This window comes from Aspergillus nidulans, chromosome V (genome assembly GCF_000011425.1).
Source record: "Aspergillus nidulans FGSC A4 chromosome V".
In the NCBI taxonomy this organism is placed as follows: Eukaryota; Fungi; Ascomycota; class Eurotiomycetes; order Eurotiales; family Aspergillaceae; genus Aspergillus; species Aspergillus nidulans.
This window is the reverse complement of record NC_066261.1, coordinates 1859851-1883290: the sequence shown is the minus strand read 5'-3', so window position 1 is coordinate 1883290 and position 23440 is coordinate 1859851. Positions and strand designations below refer to the sequence as shown.

General features: G+C 50.4%; 9 protein-coding genes across 9 annotated transcripts, besides 1 other annotated feature; 2 read left to right on the top strand and 7 right to left on the bottom strand.

Moving 5' to 3' along the window:
* Window positions 1-23440: part of a sequence feature (contig 1.98 826..565485(-1)) that runs on past both edges of the window.
* On the bottom strand, window positions 1646-4711 carry ANIA_05635 (neutral trehalase treB). Its single transcript, XM_050612282.1, has 5 exons — window positions 4255-4711; window positions 4117-4189; window positions 3938-4059; window positions 2141-3882; window positions 1646-2085 (listed from the first exon to the last, which is right to left on the bottom strand). The coding sequence occupies exons 1-5, from the start codon at window positions 4417-4419 to the stop codon at window positions 1932-1934; spliced, it is 2256 nt and encodes a 751-aa protein (XP_050468223.1). The 5' UTR covers window positions 4420-4711; the 3' UTR covers window positions 1646-1931.
* Window positions 5229-7686, bottom strand: ANIA_05636 (protein trkA; the record flags this gene model as incomplete). The annotated part of the gene is made up of 9 exons (XM_050612281.1): window positions 5229-5484; window positions 5536-5579; window positions 5637-6348; window positions 6399-6513; window positions 6568-6855; window positions 6908-7219; window positions 7282-7418; window positions 7448-7568; window positions 7650-7686. 9 exons carry the CDS (start codon window positions 7684-7686, stop codon window positions 5229-5231), a joined length of 2022 nt encoding a protein of 673 aa, XP_050468222.1.
* ANIA_05637 (short chain dehydrogenase/reductase family) lies at window positions 8469-9447 on the bottom strand (the record flags this gene model as incomplete). Its single annotated transcript, XM_658149.1, has 4 exons — window positions 8469-8688; window positions 8755-9058; window positions 9108-9342; window positions 9418-9447. 4 exons carry the CDS (start codon window positions 9445-9447, stop codon window positions 8469-8471), a joined length of 789 nt encoding a protein of 262 aa, XP_663241.1.
* Window positions 10041-11063, top strand: ANIA_05638 (deubiquitinase OTU2; the record flags this gene model as incomplete). Its single annotated transcript, XM_658150.1, has 1 exon — window positions 10041-11063. One exon carries the CDS (start codon window positions 10041-10043, stop codon window positions 11061-11063), a length of 1023 nt encoding a protein of 340 aa, XP_663242.1.
* ANIA_05639 (CFEM domain-containing protein) lies at window positions 11356-13026 on the bottom strand (the record flags this gene model as incomplete). The annotated part of the gene is made up of 8 exons (XM_658151.1): window positions 11356-11750; window positions 11807-11874; window positions 11931-12313; window positions 12366-12433; window positions 12481-12517; window positions 12567-12745; window positions 12802-12937; window positions 12994-13026. 8 exons carry the CDS (start codon window positions 13024-13026, stop codon window positions 11356-11358), a joined length of 1299 nt encoding a protein of 432 aa, XP_663243.1.
* On the bottom strand, window positions 14179-17605 carry ANIA_05640 (protein nmy1; the record flags this gene model as incomplete). The annotated part of the gene is made up of 4 exons (XM_658152.1): window positions 14179-16754; window positions 16826-16873; window positions 16959-17038; window positions 17103-17605. The coding sequence occupies 4 exons, from the start codon at window positions 17603-17605 to the stop codon at window positions 14179-14181; spliced, it is 3207 nt and encodes a 1068-aa protein (XP_663244.1).
* On the top strand, window positions 18273-19100 carry ANIA_11487 (NADH dehydrogenase [ubiquinone] 1 alpha subcomplex subunit 1). The gene is made up of 4 exons (XM_050612280.1): window positions 18273-18328; window positions 18476-18568; window positions 18670-18673; window positions 18755-19100. The coding sequence occupies exons 1-4, from the start codon at window positions 18281-18283 to the stop codon at window positions 18868-18870; spliced, it is 261 nt and encodes an 86-aa protein (XP_050468221.1). The 5' UTR covers window positions 18273-18280; the 3' UTR covers window positions 18871-19100.
* On the bottom strand, window positions 19437-21463 carry ANIA_05641 (putative AP-3 adaptor complex subunit mu; the record flags this gene model as incomplete). Its single annotated transcript, XM_658153.1, has 3 exons — window positions 19437-20883; window positions 20946-21365; window positions 21420-21463. 3 exons carry the CDS (start codon window positions 21461-21463, stop codon window positions 19437-19439), a joined length of 1911 nt encoding a protein of 636 aa, XP_663245.1.
* ANIA_05642 (uncharacterized protein) lies at window positions 22145-23398 on the bottom strand. The gene has a single exon (XM_658154.2). It carries the CDS (start codon window positions 23129-23131, stop codon window positions 22346-22348), a length of 786 nt encoding a protein of 261 aa, XP_663246.1. The 5' UTR covers window positions 23132-23398; the 3' UTR covers window positions 22145-22345.

The following is a 23440-nucleotide window of genomic DNA, read 5'->3' as shown; positions in this document are numbered from 1 at the left end:
GTTTCATGACAAAACATGACAATACGATTCTGGGCTTGGCCACATTGAACCTCCTGAATCTTTGTTCTGTACATACATCCTTGTGGAATACGACAATCCCCAGCTTGGCTCAAAGAGACACAACCCGAGCTCTCATCAAGGTCGAAGGACACCTACCTTTCCAATATATCTCAGGTCATCCCTCTTTCAAGCTCTCACTTCCTATCAATCTCTGCCAGCATATGACCAGACTCAGGTATCGTATCTCACACATGCCCGTCTTGTTCAATCAGCCAATCCCAGCGCGAATCTCTTTCAACCTCGGCACAACCTGAGCTATTGGCACAAGCTCCGACGTCTATCAGACTACGGTGTAGTAGACTGCCCTGAAGCTATCAGCTGCTGTATCAGCTGCAGATATCATAGGCCAAGCCACGAGCTATAATTCCCATACCGTCGAATCATCAGCTTCCAACGAATGACTGGCGCGGCTCCACGAGAACAGCCTCGGGAAATTAAGGAGCTTTGGCCCGTGTTATTTCGATGTACCTTTTTGACTTAATACTTGCGACTGAGCAGGTGATTGTGCTTGAGACAAGTCGGGGTGGGTGGACGAGTCGGGCGGTTTCTTCTTCCAGCTCCATTGTCGTTGGTTCGAGTACATACAATGAGTGGTTACCTTGAATGGTTACCCACGCCGCTGTATACCGGTAGACTTCCATCCACTCTGCTGGCGCCATCATCACCGTTGCATGGGAAGAAGATATCAGTGAGGTCTTGGCCTTAGAGAGCAGCTATCATTAATCGACTCGCTTTGTGACTCAATATTACTGACCCCAGCACACTTTCTGTTCTTTCTGATATCCAGCGTCGTTGCAGTTCAGAGTCACAATGCCATAAACATGTATCTTCAATTCCGCTGCTCTTCAGCGCTCGACGCGTATTGTAGAGTTCTGCGCTCTGTCCGCTGAGTAGTCCTATGGGGATCCTCAAGCAGCTAGGAACGCCGCTTATGCCCATTGGCGATGTTCCGAATTCGAGACTCGCTGTATGGCGGTGTTCAAGATTGCGTGCTTCGGCTTGTAGTTTCCAATCTGGATCTGCCGGGTAGACATTGGGGGTATCCTCTGGAGGCATGGCTGGGAAGTCAGCTACCTTGTAAGTGCGCTTCGCTGTGTTGCCAGGCATTCCTGCCTCAGGGGGCAAGAGCGCAGTTTGCGAGGATATCTGCGTCTGTAACATGCTGAAACACGGAAGAGCAAAGGAGGCGTTTGGCGAGCAGATCGTTAACATTCTTCCAATATCGTCGGAGGTTAACTTCTGGCCATGTATACCGAAACGCGATTAGAGACGTATCAGCGTGGTAGGCAAAAAACTTCGACTCACGAAAAAAAACTTATCTGGCATAGCTCTGGTACTTGCTGCCATGGCACCGGAAACTAGGTCTGTATCGCCTCAATATGCGTAGTGTCCAGGCCACGTGCTGGATTCAGGATGCAATAACGATTACCTCGTGGACGAAAGCGTCAAGGCTAAAGAGTCTATCAGTTTTAAGTCTGCAGCGTGACGAAAAGAATCGAGGTATGAATTCAGGTGGTAGTTCATGAGAGTTTTCCATATGGGATATAATTGAAGATTGATTTAAAGGTGAAATTCGATGCAGATGCCGAAAGTGACTAAGAGAGCTCGCAGAGCGTCCCTGCTTGCCCCTAGTAATTTATATATTCATTTCTCTCTAGAACCGTCTATCGACACTCCAACAGCAGATTTCCTGGGAGTCTACATCATATCCGTGTACCAACCATCATATTCTCGAAACTTGAAACCAACAGCTACTTCTATGGTATTTTGGTAACAAGGCCTGGCCGTGTCCAAAGTGCTTCAGTTATGACATGGACCGGGCCGAAAAGCCGAACGAAATGTGACATTAGGTAAAGCAATCAATCACTCAATCACTCAGATCTGTTTTCAAGAACGGTGTCACTACCCTGCGCAGAAACAGCCTTGCTGTACGTCTCCCATGGAGTGACCGCACCAAGAGCACGTCGCTGATGGGCGTTGAGCATTTCCAGGCCGTAAACGTAGCTTGCATTGACCCAACCGAACCTAGTTGGCGATAGTTAGCATACAACAGTCAAATATGGAAACAGTGGGAGCATACCCTTCGCGAGGGGCGCCCTTGAAGTCGACGCCCTGGTTGCCATACTCGGCATCAACGCGGTGAGGGTCAATGGGTCGGGTCACATCGTATTTCTCGACGACGACGCCGTTGAAGTCAACGAACGCCTTAGTGATCATGTAGAGCCACTTGTATGCAAGTCGCTCGGCCTCTTCCTGATATCCGTAACGGGCGAACCCGGTCCACGCGAGCATCTGCTGCGGCGCCCATCCGTATGGGTAATCCCACTGCCGAGTAGGTCGGTTTAGTCCAACAGCACCACGAGACTCTTCAGTGCCCGAGACAATTCCACCAAACTCCTCGAAGCGGGGAAGTGCCTTGGTGATCATTGCAGAAGCCTGGCGTGGCGTGACAAGCCCAGCCCACATTGCCCAGAGAGTCGTGGCGCTCTCATAGTTGGTCCGTTCTTGTTTGACCGTGTCGTAATCAAAGTACATTCCCTTTTCTTCATCCCAGAGGTAGGTGTCCATCCTCATCTTTCTTCTGCGCGCCCGGCGGTCCCACACAGATGATGATTCGCTTTGGATATCCTTGGTGGCTGGTGTTCGGAACTCGACCGGAATCTCGAGCTTGTCCTTGAAGTAGACGCGTATTACTCGCGCAATATCGACCTCATACTTGTATAAGAGAGAGTTCAGGTCAACAGTGGCAAGATTGCCGCAGACTCTCTCCAAACGGTAACTGGTGTCGTGTCCAGATTCTCTAACAGCTCTGTCGTGCATGAAGTATTCGTCCAGTTCCGGCTCCTTGACTTTGCCGTAGTTGTAGGCCTGGACAAACTCTTTGAATTCCATACCATGTTTCTCGGCATACGGGGTGAGAAGATGGAGGAAGTGAGAGGCCTCCGTCTCAGGAGGTACTCCAATACCCGGTGAGCGGTATCTTGACAGGCCCGACACAGGGTCTAGACGCGGCTCAGCCATCCAAACACTGTAGTACTCCTTGATGGCTGCTAGAATTGCGTGGCGAAGGAAATCCATGGCGCCTGGTTCATTCTGGATGCGGTCGTACACACGTAAAGCCATATCAGTTAGGAAAGGTGGTTGGGATCGTGTCAGATAGTACGACCGGTTGGCGTTGAGAATCTTTCCATAATGCTTAATGCAGAAGCAGAAATTTATCACCATGGCTTTGGCAAGGTCGACCCTGTTGCTAGCCAGAAGCCCCAGCGATTCCATGTAGCTATCCCACCCGTAAAGCTCGTTGAATCGCCCTCCTGGGACCACGAAGGGAACTCCAGCGAAGTCGGTCTTCCCGGTCTTTTCATCGTATTTCTCCTCCATGGCCAATGCGAGCAGCCCGGGCTTCTCATTCAAGTCTCGCACATATTCCGGTGTGATTTCCGCAGCCAATTCCTGAACATCAAGACGCAGTTCAGGCTTCTCTTCCGCGATTCTCCTGTAGTACTCCAACTGTTCGGGAGCACCGGGTGGAACATAAATACGCGGCCGAGGATCGTCAGTCCAATCCTTGGGATCCCTTCCAGCCACCTCGATATTACGCCCGTCAATTCTTCTAGTTAGAGAGTTCCAGAAAGAGTTCTTGATAAGTCGGGAAAGCCGAGAGACAGGATTCTCGGAAAGACGTTCCTCATCAAGGACAATCTGTTTACGCCCATAATCTTTAGCAATTGTTAATTCTTGGAGGAGGTTCGACAGCATATATGTGCCTCGCACGTCGAACCTGTTGTAACCATGGGATGCAGCTGTCCCTAAGGAGAAAACCTAGAATCAAGGTCAGTACTGCTTGTCCTATGACTATCATAAAGCCAGTACGCACCTTAGGGCCAACATCCTCGATGGTGATCTGCATGTTCCTGTCCGAATCCTCTCTCTCAAGCAGACTATGAAGAGTAGCGTCGACATCGATAAGGAATTTCCTGGGGTTGCCAGACGTTGGGTCTATGAACAAACGGTCAATACATAGCTTCCAGATTTACAGTATGCCTAGTTACGCACCCATGCTACCACGTCTCGTATTACGGTCACCCAGCATTTCATGGAAGTCTTGCCGGTTGAACGATTTCAAGCTCTATTCAAGCAGCCCCAATCAGCCATGCCCTTCCATTGCACTCGCCTAGTATAAGCAGCACATACCGAAGAGAACGCACGTCGGCGGTTCTTGATCCGTTCAACAGACTCGGGGTTTCCATAGTAGATATCTGGGTGTTGAAAAGGATCACCACCGGAACTGGACCGTCGATGGGCGGTGCGACCGTTAATCCCGTTCGAGGTGTTTGAAGGTAGTGCCGAGTCGTCCATTGTGTCTGGTTCTCGCTCGTTTCGACGCAATTCTGGGTGAAGAGAGAAAAGGATATCCAAACAATTGCCTAACGAATGCTCTTGGGCTGAAGTGCGAGTATCTCGCGTGCCCCGCGTAGTCGGTGAGATGATAACGGCGGTCAAGATCACAGCTGATATGGCTCGATTTGACTAGGACGTAGAGTATGTCTTGGGGCCAAAAGCAGTTAGTTAAAAGTCAGTAATGACAGGCGGAGGTTAAATGTGCTATGAAGGAGATTGTAGGAATTGTGAAACGAGGGTTTGAAGTAGTTCTCCCAACGTTATGACGGCATGGGCCCGCCATGGATGACATAACCGACCTACCCACTGCTGCACTATGCGGTAACTGCGGCCGCTCAAGTGGCCAACTCTAAATTTGAAAGAATGTAAAATCGGGCGTGAGGGGAGTGTTTAAATTCCCCAGTCTACTCATCCAGCTTGTCGTGACAAAAAGGGGGTACTTAGGCTGGGCTTATTGTTGAATCCACGTGATGGTTTCTTGCCGACTGCACATGTAAAAGAGTCCGATGCCGCCGATTTACCAGAAGTGCATTCATTCCACATTTATGATCTTCGACCAGTCATTCATCATCGACCTCAGTCATGCTACGCTAGCGTCCTGCAACGGTCAGTGTTGACAGTCTGGGACTCAGCTGTATCTCGGATCTACCCAAGAATCCGTTCAGTTCTCAGTCTAGCTCTGGTAATCCAACCCACGCCCGCCAAGCCAAGCCACTTCACCGATTCACCGGTCGCAAGACCGGCTAAAGATAGAACTATTGGAGGTCTCATCGGGTATGGTACCGGCGAACTTTCAACGACCGGGGCTCCAACCAAAGACCCTTTGAACTGTACATTGTTACAGAGTCATCCTCCACCAGGCGATCGCTTGGAAGGAGCACTGCACGGTCCAGCTGACTAGGCATTCCTCGATGGCGTCCTCGAATCATCAACGCACAGACCACGAGTTTGCTGAAGGTCGAGAATTGTGCGGAAAAGGACGTAGAAACGCCGGCGTATCCTAGACTAAGCCCGACATTGCCACTGCGTTGAGTGTCAGACTCTTATCCGCAAAGGCGAATAGGACGGGCTTACTATGCAGAGACGGCTTCGAAGAAGATGGCAAACACGGAAAACCCCTGTTACTTGTCAGTGTTTTTAGAGGTCTGGCGTCCAAGCTAAGGGTCAAATCGTACCGGCTCTGCAGGGTTCATAATCCTTTTGGATTCCGCGACGCAAATGCAAAAAATGCCTAGGAAAATGTACCATAGGTCGAAGCTCAGCTGGTTTCGCATATGGGTCAAGATATACCCCTTGCCGTTCTCGTCCGTCTCTGGCTCTGGGGAATAAATTCCGAGAGATTTCTCCTCGTATGTATTTGAAGCTCGAACGGTAATCGCGATAGGGTAAACCGCAATATACATCATAACAAGCAGACTAAACTGAACTGCTGGGTTCACGTCCGCTAGACTGAACGAGGCAGTCCCAGTATGCCGAGCCGATGCTGCCTGAAAGATGGCCGCTATAACTCGTGGTCCAGCAGGGACGCTGTTCACAGCAGGGTTATCCAAGTCCAACAGGAGAATTAGAAGAATGTCGACGAAGTTCAGGATGAAAATGATTCCAGCTAAGGCCCAGGTTGGCCGGCTGCGGAAAAGCAGCACGTAGCAACGACGCGGGTACTTCAGGAGAAAGTTGAGAGGTTCTCTGAGAGATGACTCCCCAGGAACAAGCTTGAACATGGTCCAGATCACAAGTCGCAGAAAGCACGGGTACAAAGTGTTCCCGGCGTATGCAAGGAAGCTCATGACGAACAGTGGAAATGTCGCTTCCTGAAATGATACCATTGAGTCTGGCGTCAAGGTAAGCCCTAAGTTATTCGACATTGTTTGTGCCGAGTAGAAGGCCCTATGGTGAGTCAGAATTGAACCAGAAACATTGTAGCAGATGATACAAACCACCAAACAGGATTCAATGCGCACTCATCAAGATAGTTTCGATATTTCATATCCGCATTCTGAATCCAGGCAGCTAGACACACAGCACCAATCAAATGAATGCCCAAGAAGTATCCTGCCAGAAGTTAACACTGTCCTTACGATCTCGCCCCAATTTGGAATTCCATACCTATCGCGATCTTCAGCAATAGACGGAGACTGCGGTACTCAACACCACCCAGATGTTCGCGATCTCTCGTCGTCAAATTCAAGAACTGTGAGTTCCTTCCCAAAGTAGCCTGTGATGACAGACCCGGAAGGCTCATGTCTTTGGAGAGTGACACCGCAGTCCCTGTATCTCGATGTTTCCTGGAAGTTTGGGCGAATGTGAGGACACCAACCTGATGGATAGATGCGTCGCTCAATCTTCGACGGGCTCTCACATCGCCTACGGCAATGTCTGTGTCGTTGGCCGAATCTAACAGGTGAGCAAGGTTTCTGCCTCTGGAAATTCAAGAAGAGAGACATACCATCTTTGTTAGGAGTGTGATCGATTTCGATGATGGGACAGCCTCTGTCGCGATCCCTAGGCGGAGGAATATACAAAGCTTTCGAGGTGTAGCTGAAACTTACTGCAGGCTGACTCTCTTCCAAGCTACCCTTAGTTGAAGCCCCGGCCTGGATGCTTGTCTCGCGCACTTTCTCTGAAGCCTTGTTCTCTTGTACGCCTTGATTGCCAGCTGGCTTTGTTGGCTCCGCGTTACTAACTGACTGAGCCTCTTGGTCGAATTGCGTGGTTTTTATTGCGGAAACTTCCGGACGTTGACGAAGAACAGAGGGGGCTATAGACGACGGCAGAAGTGTTAGCTTCCAGCTCAGATGAAGGAAAATGAGCGGGAAATACCTATCTCCTTCAACCGCTTCTCAAACCAGTGTAATCGGATAACGACAATGAGGATATTGATGAAGCCCAGATTCGACACGATTGGGATGAAGTACAAGAAGAGCTGTTGGTAGGTTTTGAGGTCCTTCAGGTCAACCCTTACACACCGTCAGCGTTCCCTCCTTACACCCAAATGTACAAGCCAAGGTTGGCGTACGGATTCAATCCAGACTCTGTGGACGAGCTGACTCCGAAAAAGTACGAGTCAATAGCGCTCACATTGCCATAAGGGTAGAAGACCGCTAGCCCTAGGAGACCGAGGGAAATAATATATATGTCTGTCGACATTAGCCTAATGCACCTAGTGGGAGGAGATCGCAGGCGCGTACAGTGCAAAAGAATGAAATTTATAGAAATCTTCCACATATTTCCCGGCAGAAGCTTTAGATATCCCTTAGCAAGCTGCTTGTATTAAAAGAATCCCTGCAGCCAGGAAGAACCCGGTGGAACAAGAGCTCTTATAAATGTCATAATGGCTCAGTAAAGCCATATTTATCCAGAGTCATCCTTTGGTATCCAAATGTGACAGAATCAAAATAGGTCGAGTTTAGTGGATGTCAACCGTCAGCTCTTGATGATAGGTTCCACTGCCGCGTAGATGAGATAGCTCCAGTAGATCCATTGAGGCATTTACAAATCCAATATCGTCGAGCGATGCTCTCCACCCCACGGATCCTTTCGAAAGCTGCTCATTTACTTTATCTGAGAGGGAATATTGCCAGCCAATTGTCAGGATCCGTTGGCGTTTTTTTTTCTATAGTGAAGGCCTCAGCCTCCACAAACCGAATCCACAAACCGACAGGCTCGGCAATTGACACCGCGAAATCGGTTCTTGAATGTCAAAAAAGTCTTGGCCTTTGAAGATCGTGGCGCGTGGTTGCGAATCAGTTGTTTAGTTTGGTCTGTGCGATTTGTGCTGAGAAGGTCATCTGGTTAGTGGAAGGCCTGAGAGTTGGCAAAAGAGTGTAGTCATAGTGTCATGACGTATGGAGACAACAAAGCGCTGGCAAACTACTGAAAGAAATTGTGATTGAGGATGGTAAAAGCTTGCCTGCTTAAGCGCTATCTATCAAGCACTCCACTTGATTAGTTGTTGATGTCGTCTGCCCAGCAATTCTATCATTCCTATAATACCCAAAATATATTTACTACAGCTTCGCAGCCACAACACTACCCCCGTCGACTGCGATCGTCGACCCATTAACATATGCACCAGCCCGACTACTCAAGAATAGACAAGCCCCTGCAACGTCCTCTGGCGTACCGATACGTTTTAGTGGAATACCAGACTCGATCTGCTCCCGGAAGTTCTTCAGCGTTGCAGCCATCATCTTACTCTGGAACGGGCCGCAGGCGAGAGTGTTCGATCTATGCTAGGTCAGTAACTTCCCATACGTCCAACAAAACAATCGAGCAGCGGTTCAAAGCACATACGTAATGTTCCTCTTCCCGAGATGGTTCGCGAGAACACGGCTCATATGATGCAGGCCCGCCTTGCTAGCACTGTACGCAAATGTCTCCAACGCCGGAACCCTCAGTCCATCGATACTACCGATATTGATGATTCTAGCAGGGTCGTTCGGCGCCGCTGCCTTCTCCAGTAGGGGAGTCACGAGCTTTGTAAGGTCAAAGACACGGTGGAGATTGAGCGTAAGAACCCTAGTCCATGCAGAAGACGGGTACTCGTCGTAGGGAGCACCCCAGTTTGACCCGGAGTTGTTGACAAGGACGTGGAGCTCTAGAAGTCCCATTAGCTCTTCCTTTCTCCGCTAGGGTAGGACACGTACTGCTTTCCCGCTTGGCAAGCTCCTCAGCAAGCTTCTTGACATCCTCCTCCTTGTAGAAATCCGCCGGAATGGCGTGCGCCTTGCCCTTGCCGAGCGCATTGAGCTCCTTCACGGCTTGCTCACAAGCCTTCGCGTCCCGGGACGAGATGTAAACAGTTGCACCGTTCGTAACGTAACCCTCGGAGATCATGCGGCCGATGCCTTTGGCGCCGCCGGTGACCAACACCACTTTGCCCTACAGGATCTTGATTAGCTTCGTAGCACAATGCACAGGGCGTTTGCACACGACGTATGCGGAGATGTTGCGTACCTTGACGTCGAATAGGCTCTGGAGATCCATTGTGAGTTGAGTTTTGTTCACAGTATGAGAAAAGGATGAATTTATTCTACAGGAGATCTTGCGACTTATGTACAGAAAGATCGAGGCACTGCCTCCTCCCCAGCTCGACCTCAACCGAGAGCACCCCAGACCGAGCTGGGCCGAGGCTCATGAGCGGAACAATGTTAGTCCGTTATGACCGACAATCGCATATTGCCTCGAAGTATTCTCCGCTAGTGAGGTGGGATTGGCTGGAACTTGATCAGTATATACACTAACAAGGTATGGGATCGGAGAATAGATCCAACTGGTTAATGTTGTGCGAGTGAAGGGTACTGCTAGCGTTGCTGGCAATACCCCAGGCCCAGAGGGGATAGATCACCACGCTATACCCGATTAATAAAGTGGGATACTTATCGTGGGGCACGAGTTTTAATGTTTCAGAACATCAGCCCATCTTTGCTACTTCATTTGCGCAATAGGCATAGCATTTCAAATTTCTATTACTGTCACTCTTTACTGCTTCTTTATACCCGTTCGTCAATCAACCCCATAGACCAGCTTCTAACATTACTCTATACCCGACGACCCCTCCCGATCACAAACCATATAGAATGGAAGACCTCCTCTCGCGCCACCGCAAAGAACAAAAAGATTTACAAGCCCGCATTACCCAGAAGAAAAAGTCCGCAACCAAGAAAACCCGCCGAGGAGTTAACGATGAATGCGAGCGGCTCCAACGAGAACTCTCCGAGCGCCATCAGGCAGAGATTGCGGAATTGACCGGCGAGACAATACAACATCAAAGCGAACCTCCCGTTGACGACTTGGAGAATTTAAGTTTAAATGGCGACAGTGCGACGAATGGAGATACCAAGGACTTGGGGAGCACACCTAATGGCACTGCGGGAGAGTCAACGACACCAAATTCTGCTTCAGCATCAGCATCAATTTCATCAGGGTCATCGTCGCCGAGCGCAACGAGCACAACCACTCGTACCAAAAAGCCCAACCGACAAAAAGCGCGCTTGGCCAGACGCGCCGCAGAACAAGCTGCGGCCGCAGCCGCAGCCTCAGAGGAAGCCTCTCAGCTAACGAACCATCGCGGGAACGAACAAGAGGCGATGGACGCGGCCTTCAAGAAACTCAACCTGAAAGAAATCGAAATAAACCCAGATGGCCACTGCCTCTTTTCCGCAGTCGCAACTCAACTAGACGAACTGGGCCTAGGACTGCGCCCTGATCCCTCACGCATTGTCATAGGACCCACAACTCAGACGCGGATCGATACAGTCGCAAGTCCCAAACACGACGGGTATAGGGCCGTGCGCGCGGTGACGGCGGATTTTATTGCTGAACACAAAGATGAATTCGAACCGTTCATGGAGGAGCCCCTGGAGTCTTACACGCGGAAGATTAAGCTCACAGCGGAATGGGGCGGGCAGTTGGAGCTGCAAGCTATTGCGCGGGCTTATGGGGTGGATATCAATGTCGTGCAGGGCGATGGGAGGATTGAGAAAATTGAGGCTGGGGATGTTGAAGAGGAGGAGCGGGCGAAACGGGTTATCTGGTTGGCTTATTATAGGCATACGTATGGACTTGGGGAGCATTATAATGCTTTGACGGCGAAGGCTTAATGTTCACGGGAAAGCGGTCATGCATTTATTGGCGAATGAGTAGAGGGGTGGTGTCTGGACATCACCCGGAATCATTCTGGATATATAAAAGTCTCTTTAGCTAGGAGCCTTGCTTAAAGGGGCTAGGAAGCTACTCTTTTCAGGCTCAGAATAAATCGAAAGCAGAGCAATATTGATAAGAGAAAAACCTTCATTATTCATACACCAGCTGCTAAGTATGTACATGAAATGATAAAGAGTGTCCTAGCCGCTTGGGCCAAAAGAATATAGAAAGACATGACTGACGTAGCGTTCAAGAACTCTCCTTGCGGACTAAATGAGCCGCTGAGCGAGTCCTCGGGTCTTCGTAAGAGTTATGAGTGTCTTGCTTAAGAGATCCCGATTCGGTCTCGACTTCCTCGAGCCGAATAAACTCCTGCTCTAGTCGGACGCCTTCGACCGTGGTTACAGTGGACGGGAGCGCTTTTGAAGATATGTGTTGCGACTGCCGGGCACGGGAGCTGTTTGCAGTTTGGGAAACAGAAGCACCGCTGACCTTGTAATTGTACCGATTTGAGCCGTAAGCATAGGTGTCAGTTGGCTTCGTGACGAGGCGAATAAATAATGTTCTCATGGCTGGCATGCAGGCACATAGGATGGCCACATCGAACTCCAAAAGACTCCATATTCCCACCGGGACGAAATCCTCTGTAAGGCGCGTTAGCACTCCGCTGGACTGGTGAATATAACAAACATGAACGTACTTGTTGGGTTTTGTGTGCTGTTGAATCCCACTGTTTCCACGAGCCGCATTATACTGATAATGGTGACCCTGCATACTATTAGTTCTGCAAGCATCGATGTAGAAGCGATGTGTGTTAGACTCACGCTAAGCCTACGCCAAACATGAACAATACCGCAAGACGTTTCCCAACCGGCATGTGGAGCTTAAGCACAATCGGCATAGGTATGATAGTGATAGCAACGTCAAGAATGATGTTGATGGTAGAATGTGCGAGAAGGATATCGTTATGACTGAGACAACTACCTTTATGCTCCCCATCCCATGAGTTCCAATAGTGAGATATTGGGCGGCAAGAAAAGAGTAAGACGAAAAATGCTCCAACGCCCCACAAGAGGGTACAGGTAAGAGTGACGAAAACAGCAATGCGTAAGCCCCTGTTCGGAAAGAGACGAAGATAGAGCATCAGCATAGAACATTTTACAAGAGCAATGCATATGCAATAGAGCTCTTCCTCAATAAAGAACAGCTGCAGCAGTCATTAGTGGGGTATATCCAATCAGTTTCTGGAGCGGTCTTACCTTGAGTGTTCGCCTGATATCCTCGAACGGAACGGTCCATATATCTTTGCCGAGACCGGTATCCTTGACTGCAGGGCATTAGCAGCATTTCAACCGTGGATGCCAAGGTACATACGTTTAAGTCCAATGCCGGAAATTGAGGCAGCAAAAAGCTGAAGTTGCGTTAGCACTCGTCCCATTGATTCCGTCACGGTCAATTACCAGAGCAATGAAGATCAGCAAGTCATCCCAGCCCAATCGTTTGTCCAGAGCACGACTCGTCAAGCGCAATGCGACAGAGATGATGGCGACAACAATACCGACAATGTTGGTAACGGGGAAAACGTGCGTATCATCACTGGTTGGCCATCCACATAATGTGTATGTCATATTCTTCGCAGCTGCAAGTTCGGTCAGCGGTGGCAGGATCGGGATCCTGAAGAGCGCGGAGGCGTACACAGAGACTCCATAACCGTGCAGGACCCGAGAACACAGGCTGTTGACTGCGCATTGAGCTGGGCATCGCCGCAGACACAGTCGAGGTCGTTGAAGGAACATGTCGAGTTACCGACAGCTGAAATCAGGCACGTCAGCTGGAAGACGTCAGTAATCTGCGGTTGGATGATAGAAAGGGATATGGGATACATACTGCACAGGATGGAACGTCCGGTGGAATCTCCATGTTGGGCATGGAGCAGACGAAGGCTGCGTCTGACGGTTGACCGAGAAGGCTGTAGGATGCTCGGCCAGCGCTCGAGGACACCGACGGTGATTATATGAATCGTTGGTGGGACCCATGGTACGTGCATGGTGCATGAACAGGTTCCTGGATACCGTAGATCATGCAGAATAACTCAAATGATGGTGGCGATCTACGCAGCTACCAGCTTCCGGGCATGAATTCGGCACAGCCCAGAGCAGCACGGAGGCAGCAACTGCGAAGTCTTGACGTGAGGGCTGTACCAATTTCTCGTGCATCCATAGTTGCGATGACAATAATAGATGGAGTGTGAGGCTTCCTGGTTGGTCTTCAGCAAAAATTCGGCGTTTTGCGCATATCCATACCACAACAAGCACTCTGAGTTTACTAGTGCGCCTCGAGGTTTGGATCTGTGATTTCCCCCGTAGATTGTTGGCCAGCAGTAGATCCAGCTTGCTGGTATGGCGGATCATTGCTGTGGAGTAGTAAAGTCTGGAGTCCGTATCCCGTAAACCCATGAGTCGTGCTCTGGTGCGCAGACGCCACTTCCCCTGCCTTTACACCGGAACGGTTCCGATTCACTGGCACGGTTCAATGGCCAGATCATTGATGCCATTTTTTAGCCTTGTGAGTAGCTCTCGCATGAAAATGATCTCTGAATCTCCGCTTTAGAGTGTTGTCGTCAATCAAACACTGGTGGTGACTGGAGGGCAGGATTCCCCACCCCAGTTTCCTAGCGAGCCGGCGATTTACGCAAAGGCCGAGTCATGGCTTATGTAATTAGGACGGAGGATGGCTTACCGACTAGCCCAAACTAACGGCGAACAACAGTTGACTATGTCTATATCGATGGTACGGAGAGATATACGGAGTATGTCACAGTTATAACTTGTTTCACACTACTGATTAAACCAAACCGACTCACAAGTCAACACAGTGTCTGAGAAGAAGCTCGATCGATAGAAATAAAAGCGATAGCCTAGACAAAAAGACAAGACCATTAAGAACTCCGGTTCCTGCCCACTCCTTGCTTGACACAACAGAGACGAGGAAAAACAGACAAAAATAAGGAAAATCAAAACGCCCGTCAATGCCAGATCGTACTCTTTGATATCATAGCCTGTCAGCAAAGTATTATGTCTCCTCCATATCGATATCGCCCTCCGCATCGACATCGCTTCCATGATCGTCAGGCACAGCGACGCCTTCACCCTCCGCTGGTATAAGCATTTCGATTTTCTCCACAACAGATTTTCGACTAGCGGACCGCGTGAGTTTGGCTCTGCCTTCGACAATCTTCCCTTTCGAAGGTGTCACTGGCCCTTGCTGCTCTTCGACCGCTTTTGATCCATTAACGCCATTGGCCGTGGGCGGTATTTGGGCATCACTCGGATTTTCAGATAGATCTGGGGTCCCTTGTTCTCCAACCGTAAAACGGACAGCCTCCTGGCCGCTGTTGATTCCTGTTTCACCAGCGAGATCGAGCTGATCTGGCTCTATACCGTTCGTTGCCACGTTTTCCGTTCCGATCGAAGGGGAGTCAAATAGCTTCGCACTCCGACCTCGTCTAACACTATGTTCGTTTGCTGTTGGGGTTATTGTTGAAAGGGAGGCGGCCTTTCGGGGCGTAGTACGACCGCTGGTGCGAGTAGTAGTCGGAGTGATAGAGGTTTTTTGAAATGACTTCGCCCCAAACGGGCGGCCAGAACGCTTTTTGGAGACTGGTGCTTGAACTGGGGGGTATATTTCGAACCGCCATGCCGGAACATTGCTCAAAGGTCCCGACTCCTTTTGTCCGGCCGCGCCTGTTGATGTTTGATGATGGACGCCATTGGTGTTAGACAGGGAATCTATAGAAGGAGGACCTGCAGGTTCATGCAGTGTACCGGCGACTTCCGCGCTACTTATGCCGTTAACCAGCGCTTGACTGTTCCGCTTGGAGGCCTCCAACTGCTTTGAAGCTTCTTCAACTAGCTCTTTTCTTTCATCATCGTCTTCTTCAAGCCCCTCGCGTGGCGCGACGGTATGTATAGGAGCGCGGTCGAATTGTGACTGATTATTCCTACCCATGATGTACGGGGTCCAAACAAGTGCATTTGGGTTTAGCGTCACATATCCCTTGCTTTCCCAGCCGCGAATACATTCCTCAAAATAGTCGTAATCGAGACGGAGAGCGTATGTTCTGGTCACGGGATCTCGTACTAAAGCGCGTAATGCTTCCAGCCCAGAAACGACATCATCTGCCGTCATACCTGTGCGTTCGGAAAGCTCGGCAATGCTGACCGGCGTCTTTTGATTTCGCAGCTGGTATGACAAGACAAGCCGCCAATAATTTCGATAGGAAACCAAGCCCATATCGGAAAGAGGCTTTTCAGGCGAGCCCGTTTTGCCTTCGATGCGAGTAAGGAGGTAAGAGAAGTCAATGAGGAGATTTCCATAACCCTTTCGCTGGTGTATGGGTAGAGTAAGAATGCACGAGACGTTGTTCGCTGAGCTTGGCCGTTTCTCTTTGCTGAAATACCCCACGAAGTGACACCCTAAATCGTCAAACTCGGTCATGACATAGAAAAGGAAGGGTTCGACGTCATAGTAAAGCGTTTTAGACCCCAGGAACAGTTTCGCAAGCAAGCACAAATTCTGACAATAGACTGGATTTTTCCGCCCATCAACCTCGAAGATTGAGATGGAGCCTTCACGGTAGATCTCATCGCCGGGAGGATGTTTTGCGGGGCATTTGAGTTTATGGCGCCACGCGACATAGTCCGAATTCATATACTTCAAGCAAAATTCGCATATGTAGAGTACTCGGTTTCGACTATACTCCTCAGGATACGGCGCTGCGTACCAAGTCTCAATCTCGAATCCGCCAAAGTTGATATACTTGATCCTAGATGGAGGCCCAGAGACCTTCTGAGAAGCATGCTGCACAGTTTCGCCACCATTCTGGGACTCTGCTAGACGTTTTTGCCAAGCGTCTTCAGCTTTCTGCCGTGCGGCTTCGAAGCGTTCACGGTCAAGTTGTGAAGGTAGCGTCTTGGAGGTGTCAGCATCTGCCTCGGAGAGAATCCCTCCGTAGGGCTTGGCTTTCGAGGACTCCTCTAGCTCGCGGTCACTGAAGGAATATAAAGACGGGAAATAAGAAATGGGAGTGATTGGGGCAAAATGGGCCTGTGGTGGTTCTTGTGGTGGAGGTGGTTTGGGGATCTTTCGGTTTCGAATTGAGGACCGACTGCGCGAATTGAGAATCTTAGAAAGTTTCACGTCAGGTAACCGAAAAGCCACGACGAGTTTGCCAAACTGTTTCACTACTACACGGCAATGTTCCTGCTCATCTTTTCTAGTGCGCCGAGAACGGGTGCGGACGGGCGACAAAGCGTCTCCGTTGGCTTTAATTTGATCCTGCGAGTCGGCTCGTGCGACTCGCGCAGGCGATTGCCTCAGTCGCTTGCGGAGAACAGGTGCGTGTTCCTCTGCGTCGACAGACTGGGTTTTTCTCTTCCGAAGCGACCGTGAGCTGTTTAGTAGCTCTTCATCGACGGTCACGGTATCGAAGATAGAATGGAAATCTGAACCTTCTTCGCCACTGTGAGCTGGCAGAAGCTCCTTGTTCATGTTCTTCGGGCCGCTTTTTCGTCGCGATGAGGCCTCCTCTTTAGAACTAGGCTCCAAGTTCTCGCTGTGACAGGTTGGACATCTCCAGGAGCCAGTATCTACATAAAATTAGAAATTATGCAAAATACAAAGAAGAATTATTTAAAAATGTAGTGCAGTATCAACATACCTTCAGCATCGTTTAAAGCATTATTTTCACGAGCACATTGCCGATGAGCTGTTCGGGTTGCCGAGTCAGTGAAAGGTCCGCTATATTCCGGGGTTCTGGGCCTTCATCTTGATAGGGCCGCAAATCAACGTACAGTGATCGCCACAAACAGCACAGCTCAAGTACTCCTCAAACTCTTCGCTTGGGTCATGATCTTCATCTTGATTGCAAAATCTGTACACAACATGTTAGTTTGAAAATAATTAAACTTGACCTTGTGAGCTATCAGGATACTCACATGCAATTCCCGCGAACTGTGTTATTATCCGCTTCAGCTTCCGCAGGCCCATTGCTCTCCGCCTCCCAGTCCTCATCTGAATCGCGACTGCTCGATGAACTAGATCCGCCGCGCTCGCTCTCACTCTGTTCATTGAATTCTGGATCGTCATCCGCATCCGCATCTGCATCTGCATCTGCGTCATCGTCATTGTCATTGTTGATAGATGAAGCACCTTCTGGAATCTTGACGGCACCCACGGGCTCTGCTTCATCGATCTCCCCATTTGGAACATGATCGTAATCTACCTCTCCCTCAGCATCCATATCCTCGTCGACCTCAACAGCCCCTGACTCGGCCTCGATTTCCCCCGAATACGCGCGGTGTACAGCATCCTGGAGCTGCTGATCCATCTGATACAAGTCTGTCTCCTCCCCTTCGGCATCCTGGTCACTGTCCACAAAATCCTCCGCCGTTGGCCTCGATTCAGAATTGTCGGCGGCCGTCGGCACAGTTGCCGGCATGGTGTACGTTACCGCAGTCGCCAGTTTGAATAGCTAAAGAACACCTTGTTTAGTGTAGTACCCGCTGTACGTATCTCTTTGTGATAGAATTGTGGCAGTCCCGATAGTGAGACTACAGTAGCTCAGTCGTCAATCATCGGGTGCCGCATGGAACGGGCATCGGGAACATGAACGGACGGCCTTGGACCCGGAGTATCCAATGATCGAATGCGCCAGAGCCGTAGAATGCGCAAATCAATACAGAAAAAGTAGCGCTTCCTACTGACTGCGCAACCGAAACAAGCATCAGTGAAGCTCCGAGGTCACTGGGTTCAGGCAGTGGCACGTAACGCGTTTAATGACGACCGGAATTCATACCTCGCAAGCATACAGAGCCACCACTTCATACAGATCACAAGTAAACGCGTAGATCGACAGCGCAACAGTCGTCTGAAGGGGTTTCTTTATCCATTCAAAGCGCTCGGCGACGGCCATTGTCGACCCCCTTCGCCTTTGAGAGGTTGAAAGGCTACAGTAACACGTGACGTACACTAAACCGCTTTAGGTCCCCCCCCGAGCGGGAACGACGCCGACTCATCATTATTGCGGCGGTTTCACTGCGACGCTGGACAACACTGATCGATTGCTCTCGATTCCAATTATCGTCGTCTCATACTCAATACCTCACAGCTCGTCATGGGTGTTCCATTTGAGGCCCTGATTCCTTATGGAATCGTCGTTGTTGTACGTACCCCCGCCGACCGTCTGGTGCCGTAACGCCGTGAAGAACCCTGGTCGTCCAGGTACCAGAGGCCATTGGGCTATTTGTGTCATGGAGATTCCGTTCTTGCGCTGGAACCATTTTCTGTCAATTTGTTCTAACAAATTCAGATGTTCGGTGTGACCGGAGTCGGTCTCTCGGTTGTGAAGACTTATGCGAATGACGGCAAGAAGGCGCGGTGGAACAGGGATCTGTGGGATAGAGTAAGGATACCCCGAGACCCCGTCAGCTCAGCTCATCTATGGCTCCTATGTCTATATTTTGCGCGAGTTGCATTGGACGAAATTGGCTAATGACCCTCCAGCAAAGTATGTGACTACACAATCCAACAACCAACCCGCAATCGCTTCATTACCATTCGCAATGACTAACCTAAGGCTCATATAAAGTGATGGAAAGAGACTTGAGACTTACAGGCTCTCTACGAGGTCAATCGACAAACCCGGAGGCGCCGAAGGGTTTCGAAATCAACAACCCATGGAAGGTCGAGAAACGCCTCTACTAGATTTGCGTTCACTCCCAATCGTCCCTCTTCACCTACATCCTTAAAACAATCCCCTGTCATAAATTTGGTCCACGCGGTACAATTTCTATTGGTATTCACCTCATGCTGTACCAGCGATGCGAGCCATTCCCCCTTGATCCGGCAACTTCTCCAGAGATCGGACTGGGCAACACGTCATACATGTATGTGCTTTGGTGGAAATATCTCTAGATCTGTTTGTATCATACCATCAATGCCGATGACGTTCTCTCAGGTTCAGTATATGGCTGCATATTGGAGACAGGAACCGCCAATGACACCAGTACATGTTCTAATGTGGAACCGTGTCGATGTATGAGCGCGGCACCCTCTCAAGGTATAAACTGAATTATCAATAGATGACTCAGTAGATCTCATTCAATAACGTCCACGTTATGGTAGTCGCGTATCCCAATCCGCGTTCAGCCCGCTTCTATACGAGAACCCAACAAGCAGAAGCCTTGGGAAGCCCAAGCAAGCTTTCTCTCATACATTGTCAACCAATGGACCAAGCAAAATTACGCTCCATGTAAATGCAACCATATCACTTAACATCTCCTTTCTATGCCCCTTCGACTAACACATATATACTTCACTCCCTTGTATGGTTTCACGCCCTCGCCGAGGCCACGGCTTCGGCGTGGATCGATGTTGAGGCTCTCAACCTTAATGCCGGACGGAAGCCAGCCTCGCACGGAGAACGAGACAGACGCGGAATTTGGCATAAGGCTGGAGTTGAGCTGGATGCGAGTTTTGCGCGGCGCAGTATGGAATATTGAGAACGGCGATCCAGGGCGGGGCGGCGGAGGGGTGGACGAAGATAGTTGTTTCGGTGTTGGTGTCAAGGAAGGTACTTCAGGGTGCGATGAAGGCTGAGAAGGTGAAGGTTCTGAGGATCGGTCGGGATTCAAGTCTGAGGCCGGGAGTGTCTCCCCTCCACGATTGGCGTCGATATCAGGCGTAGATACTGAGGTGTCGCGGCGGGAAGATGCTGGTTTTTTTACTTTCTTTACCTTCTTCTTCTTCTTCTTCGGCTTCCCCCTTAACCGGTCTGTTTCTGTGTTCTGCTGATAAGATACTGCCGCTGAGTCGTCGTAGTAACCTTGTAACAGGGTAGCTTCTGCATCAGCCTCAGGATCATCCTCCTCGATCTCGTCAGTGGAATGGCCGACAGCCGTACAGCGAAGCGTAGCTGTTCCGGAGATGCTCCCCGCATCCTTAGTCGGGACTCTCCACTCTAGTACGCCCCGTCCAGAGTTAAAAAGAGCCTCGCCGCGGCTTGCTTTCATGTCCGTTATGTTTCGTACGGACGGGGGAATGGGCACTGTCACCACTACATCCTCCAGAACCGGACCGGCATTATTGCTGTTGCCACCGAGAAAAGACGGGGTTGAAGTGCCAGACCCTCCCCGGCCCGCTCCAGGTCGACTTCCAGACGGGTATCCAGGAAAGTCTGGGTTAAGTGTTAACCGCACCTCGAAATCGGCGCCCACAGAACCGAGCGACTTTTGAATGTCAACAATTGTTGGAAGAAAAAGCTTCTCCATATGACTTGGCGGTTGATCAAGACTGGGGTCGAGAGGCAGCAAGTCCACCTCATATCCGGCAAGAATAAACCGTCCATCTGGGGGAATGAAGCTCAGTTCCCCAGGCCGTTCGCGCCACCTTGCAAGCCGCACGCAGGGATGGAAAACAGGTAGTTCCATCTTCCGAGCGATGGCATGTTGCCCTCCGGGTGCTGTGAGAGATAAAATCAAGTCGGGGACACCGGATACCTTGGCCGTAAAGGCGATCGTGCCCGAGACTAACGCAGATATGAGGCGTCCTGATGGAGCCATTGTTACTGTGAGAGATTCGACGATATCGACGTAAAGCTCATTTGAAGTATGCCGTACACCAGGACGTCTCCAGGGAATAGCCGGCCCCAGGGCTGCGTTTCCGGACGTTAATGATTGTCGCTTGAGCCCGGGTTGTCCTAAAATCGGCGTTGATGATCTATATCAACAGGCCAGCATATTAGTGACCATGAAGCCGAGTAAACATAAGCGAGCACCTACCCAGGTAATCCAACGTTGCCCAACAGCTTACCCATCCACCCCGGCATCTCCACCACCTCTTGCAGGGCATTCAGCTCGGTGTTGCAGACGATGCCAGCATCGCACATCTCATGTAGTAACTGAGCCACCACATCGTAGTTCGACTGTACCTTGGACGAAATCAAGGGTGCTCCCACGAACTCCTCAAGGATATCGACAACGCGATGCAGGAACTCTAACGCGAAGAGGGGCTCGGTGTCGGATTCCGAGAGCGCCAGGAAATGCAAGTTCGACTCGACTATAGAGAACACTGTAACGGGCGGGGACGTATTTGCGAAGTAGATCAGCGACGGGCGCGGCGCAGGATGAGCGAAATAGAGGGGCCGAATGGTCGCCGCGGAGGGTGGACGAGAGCGATAGACTTGTTCGACCAGAGGCTGGCTAGAGCACCGACGCTGTTAGCCTAGATGTGCTGCGGATGGGGAGGGCACGCACTTCTGCTCGTCGTATATGTAGACGGCATCAATCTCACCGCTCATGATGTCGACGGCTCTCCAGCTCGATCCTCAGACACGATTCCATTCAATTGTAGTAGCGGCGATCCCAACTAACGACCTCATCGGGATGAACTCATCGCTGTTTCTGCCGCAAGTCGCCGCCTTTTCTTTGTTTCTCCGTCGCATGTTGATGATCTTTCCAACGTCCAATATCCCGTCTACACTTCTCAAGTATGGCGGCCTCTACAGAAGCTAACGCGCCGAGTGCGCAGCCCTCGAAAGCCAAACCTCCGGTAGCTTATGACGAGTTTGAAGACTGCTTCGCTTGCAGAGCCACCGGTGAGTACAATCAATTCTGGGCAATCACTAACCCGAACCGTTATGGGATATTGTCTACAGGAAGCTAATGGTCATCTCTAGGGTCTGCTGCATTCATTGGTCTCGGAGTGTACAGCTATTATACCGGCATGGCGAATTTACGAAAACAAGAAAAGACGATCATGCAAAGCGCGACCAAATACAAGATGGGTTCTCGCCGGTTGGGGATCGCCACTATCTCTGCAGCTCTTATTGGCCTAGGTGTCTGGCGGGCAGTTAATTGAGGTACACTGAGTGTACGGGTCTGTCGTTGCTAAAGCCTCCTATAAGGTCATGTATGGGCGGAGGGATGCGGATAAGAGGAATTGCTTCATTGGGTATCACCATATAGGGTAGACTCTATGAATATAATGCGTATAAACCAAGATAACGAAGATAGGAAGGATACAAAAAAAGTCTCAAGACCCCAAAGGGATAGAAATGGAAGGAAGCAATGAAATAACCATGTGCAATACTCCTACTATATGCTCCAGAGAATAGAAATGACAACCGCTGCGTGACTATGGCGTATTGAAGTTCGTCCCGAGGCAGGAGGAAATCGTACCTCTAGCAAAAGCGTCCTCGTTTGCCGCCTCCAAATAGATCTCGGTTATTCCCCAACCCGGACAAGTCAAAGAAGTCGGGGAAATTATTCTTGCGTTTTGAGCCTATCCCGACCGGAGAATCGCGCGTTGAGTTTCGTGGGCTTGGACGAGTCAAATTGACGTGGCGGCTTTGCTGGCGAGAGTTCCGTGCTAAGACCGAGACCGTGGCGGGCGTGTCGCTCTGCGGTGAGGAGCTCGAGCTGTCTGAGTTCTGCATGTCCATATCTTGCTCGTGAACTTGGGGAAAAGTCGGGCCGGCGGCAAAGGTAAAGAGAGGAGGCCGATCAAGAATGACCGGTTCGGATGGTTGAGCGGCAGGGGTGGATGGCGGTTGCTGGGCGGGGGCTTGTTCTTCACGATGGGGTGACGTGGGTTTGGACTGGTGTCGAGGGGCCTCCGACTCAGAGGGTTCTTTCCGTGCTACAGCGGGCGTAGTACACCGAGTCCTCTCGGCATCATCATCATCGCTAGAATGCGCCAGGCCATCGCTCCGTTCTGTGGCCCATTGTCGAACTCGCCAGCCCTCTCCATCAGTCAACCCGAGGTTTTCCCTGTCGAGGAAGTGCAGCAAGTCTTCAATGGCTTCCTGGTATCCCGCCTGTCTCGCCTGTGATTCCGCATAAACGGCATTCTTGTAAAGGTTGGTGACCGAGAGAGCAGCGGTTCTGAACTGTTGGAGGAGCTGCTCCGAAGGCGGGCGAGGCGTCGAACTCGGTAACGAGGTATTGAGAGACCTCATCGAGTCCATTACGGTTCCAGCTGCTGTGAAAGCAGCTGCGAATATGCGTGGGTGGCTTGTTTGTTTTGCAGCGGAGATTTTCTCCTTTGTTTCTCGGTACCGAACTCGACTAGGAGGGGTGAAGAGTCAACCGTACTTGAGCAAACCAAGACGCCCAGAGCAAAGAATAAGAGAGCACAGCCCGGGCAGAGGGAAAAGAAAAGATCAGAGTGGCTTTAACGGTGGAAGAATCCCTGTAATGCAGAAAAAGCTCTAAACTGGGAGAGAAATCGAGATACAGCAACCTCTGTCAGATCTTGGACGTTCCGTCTCTTTCTG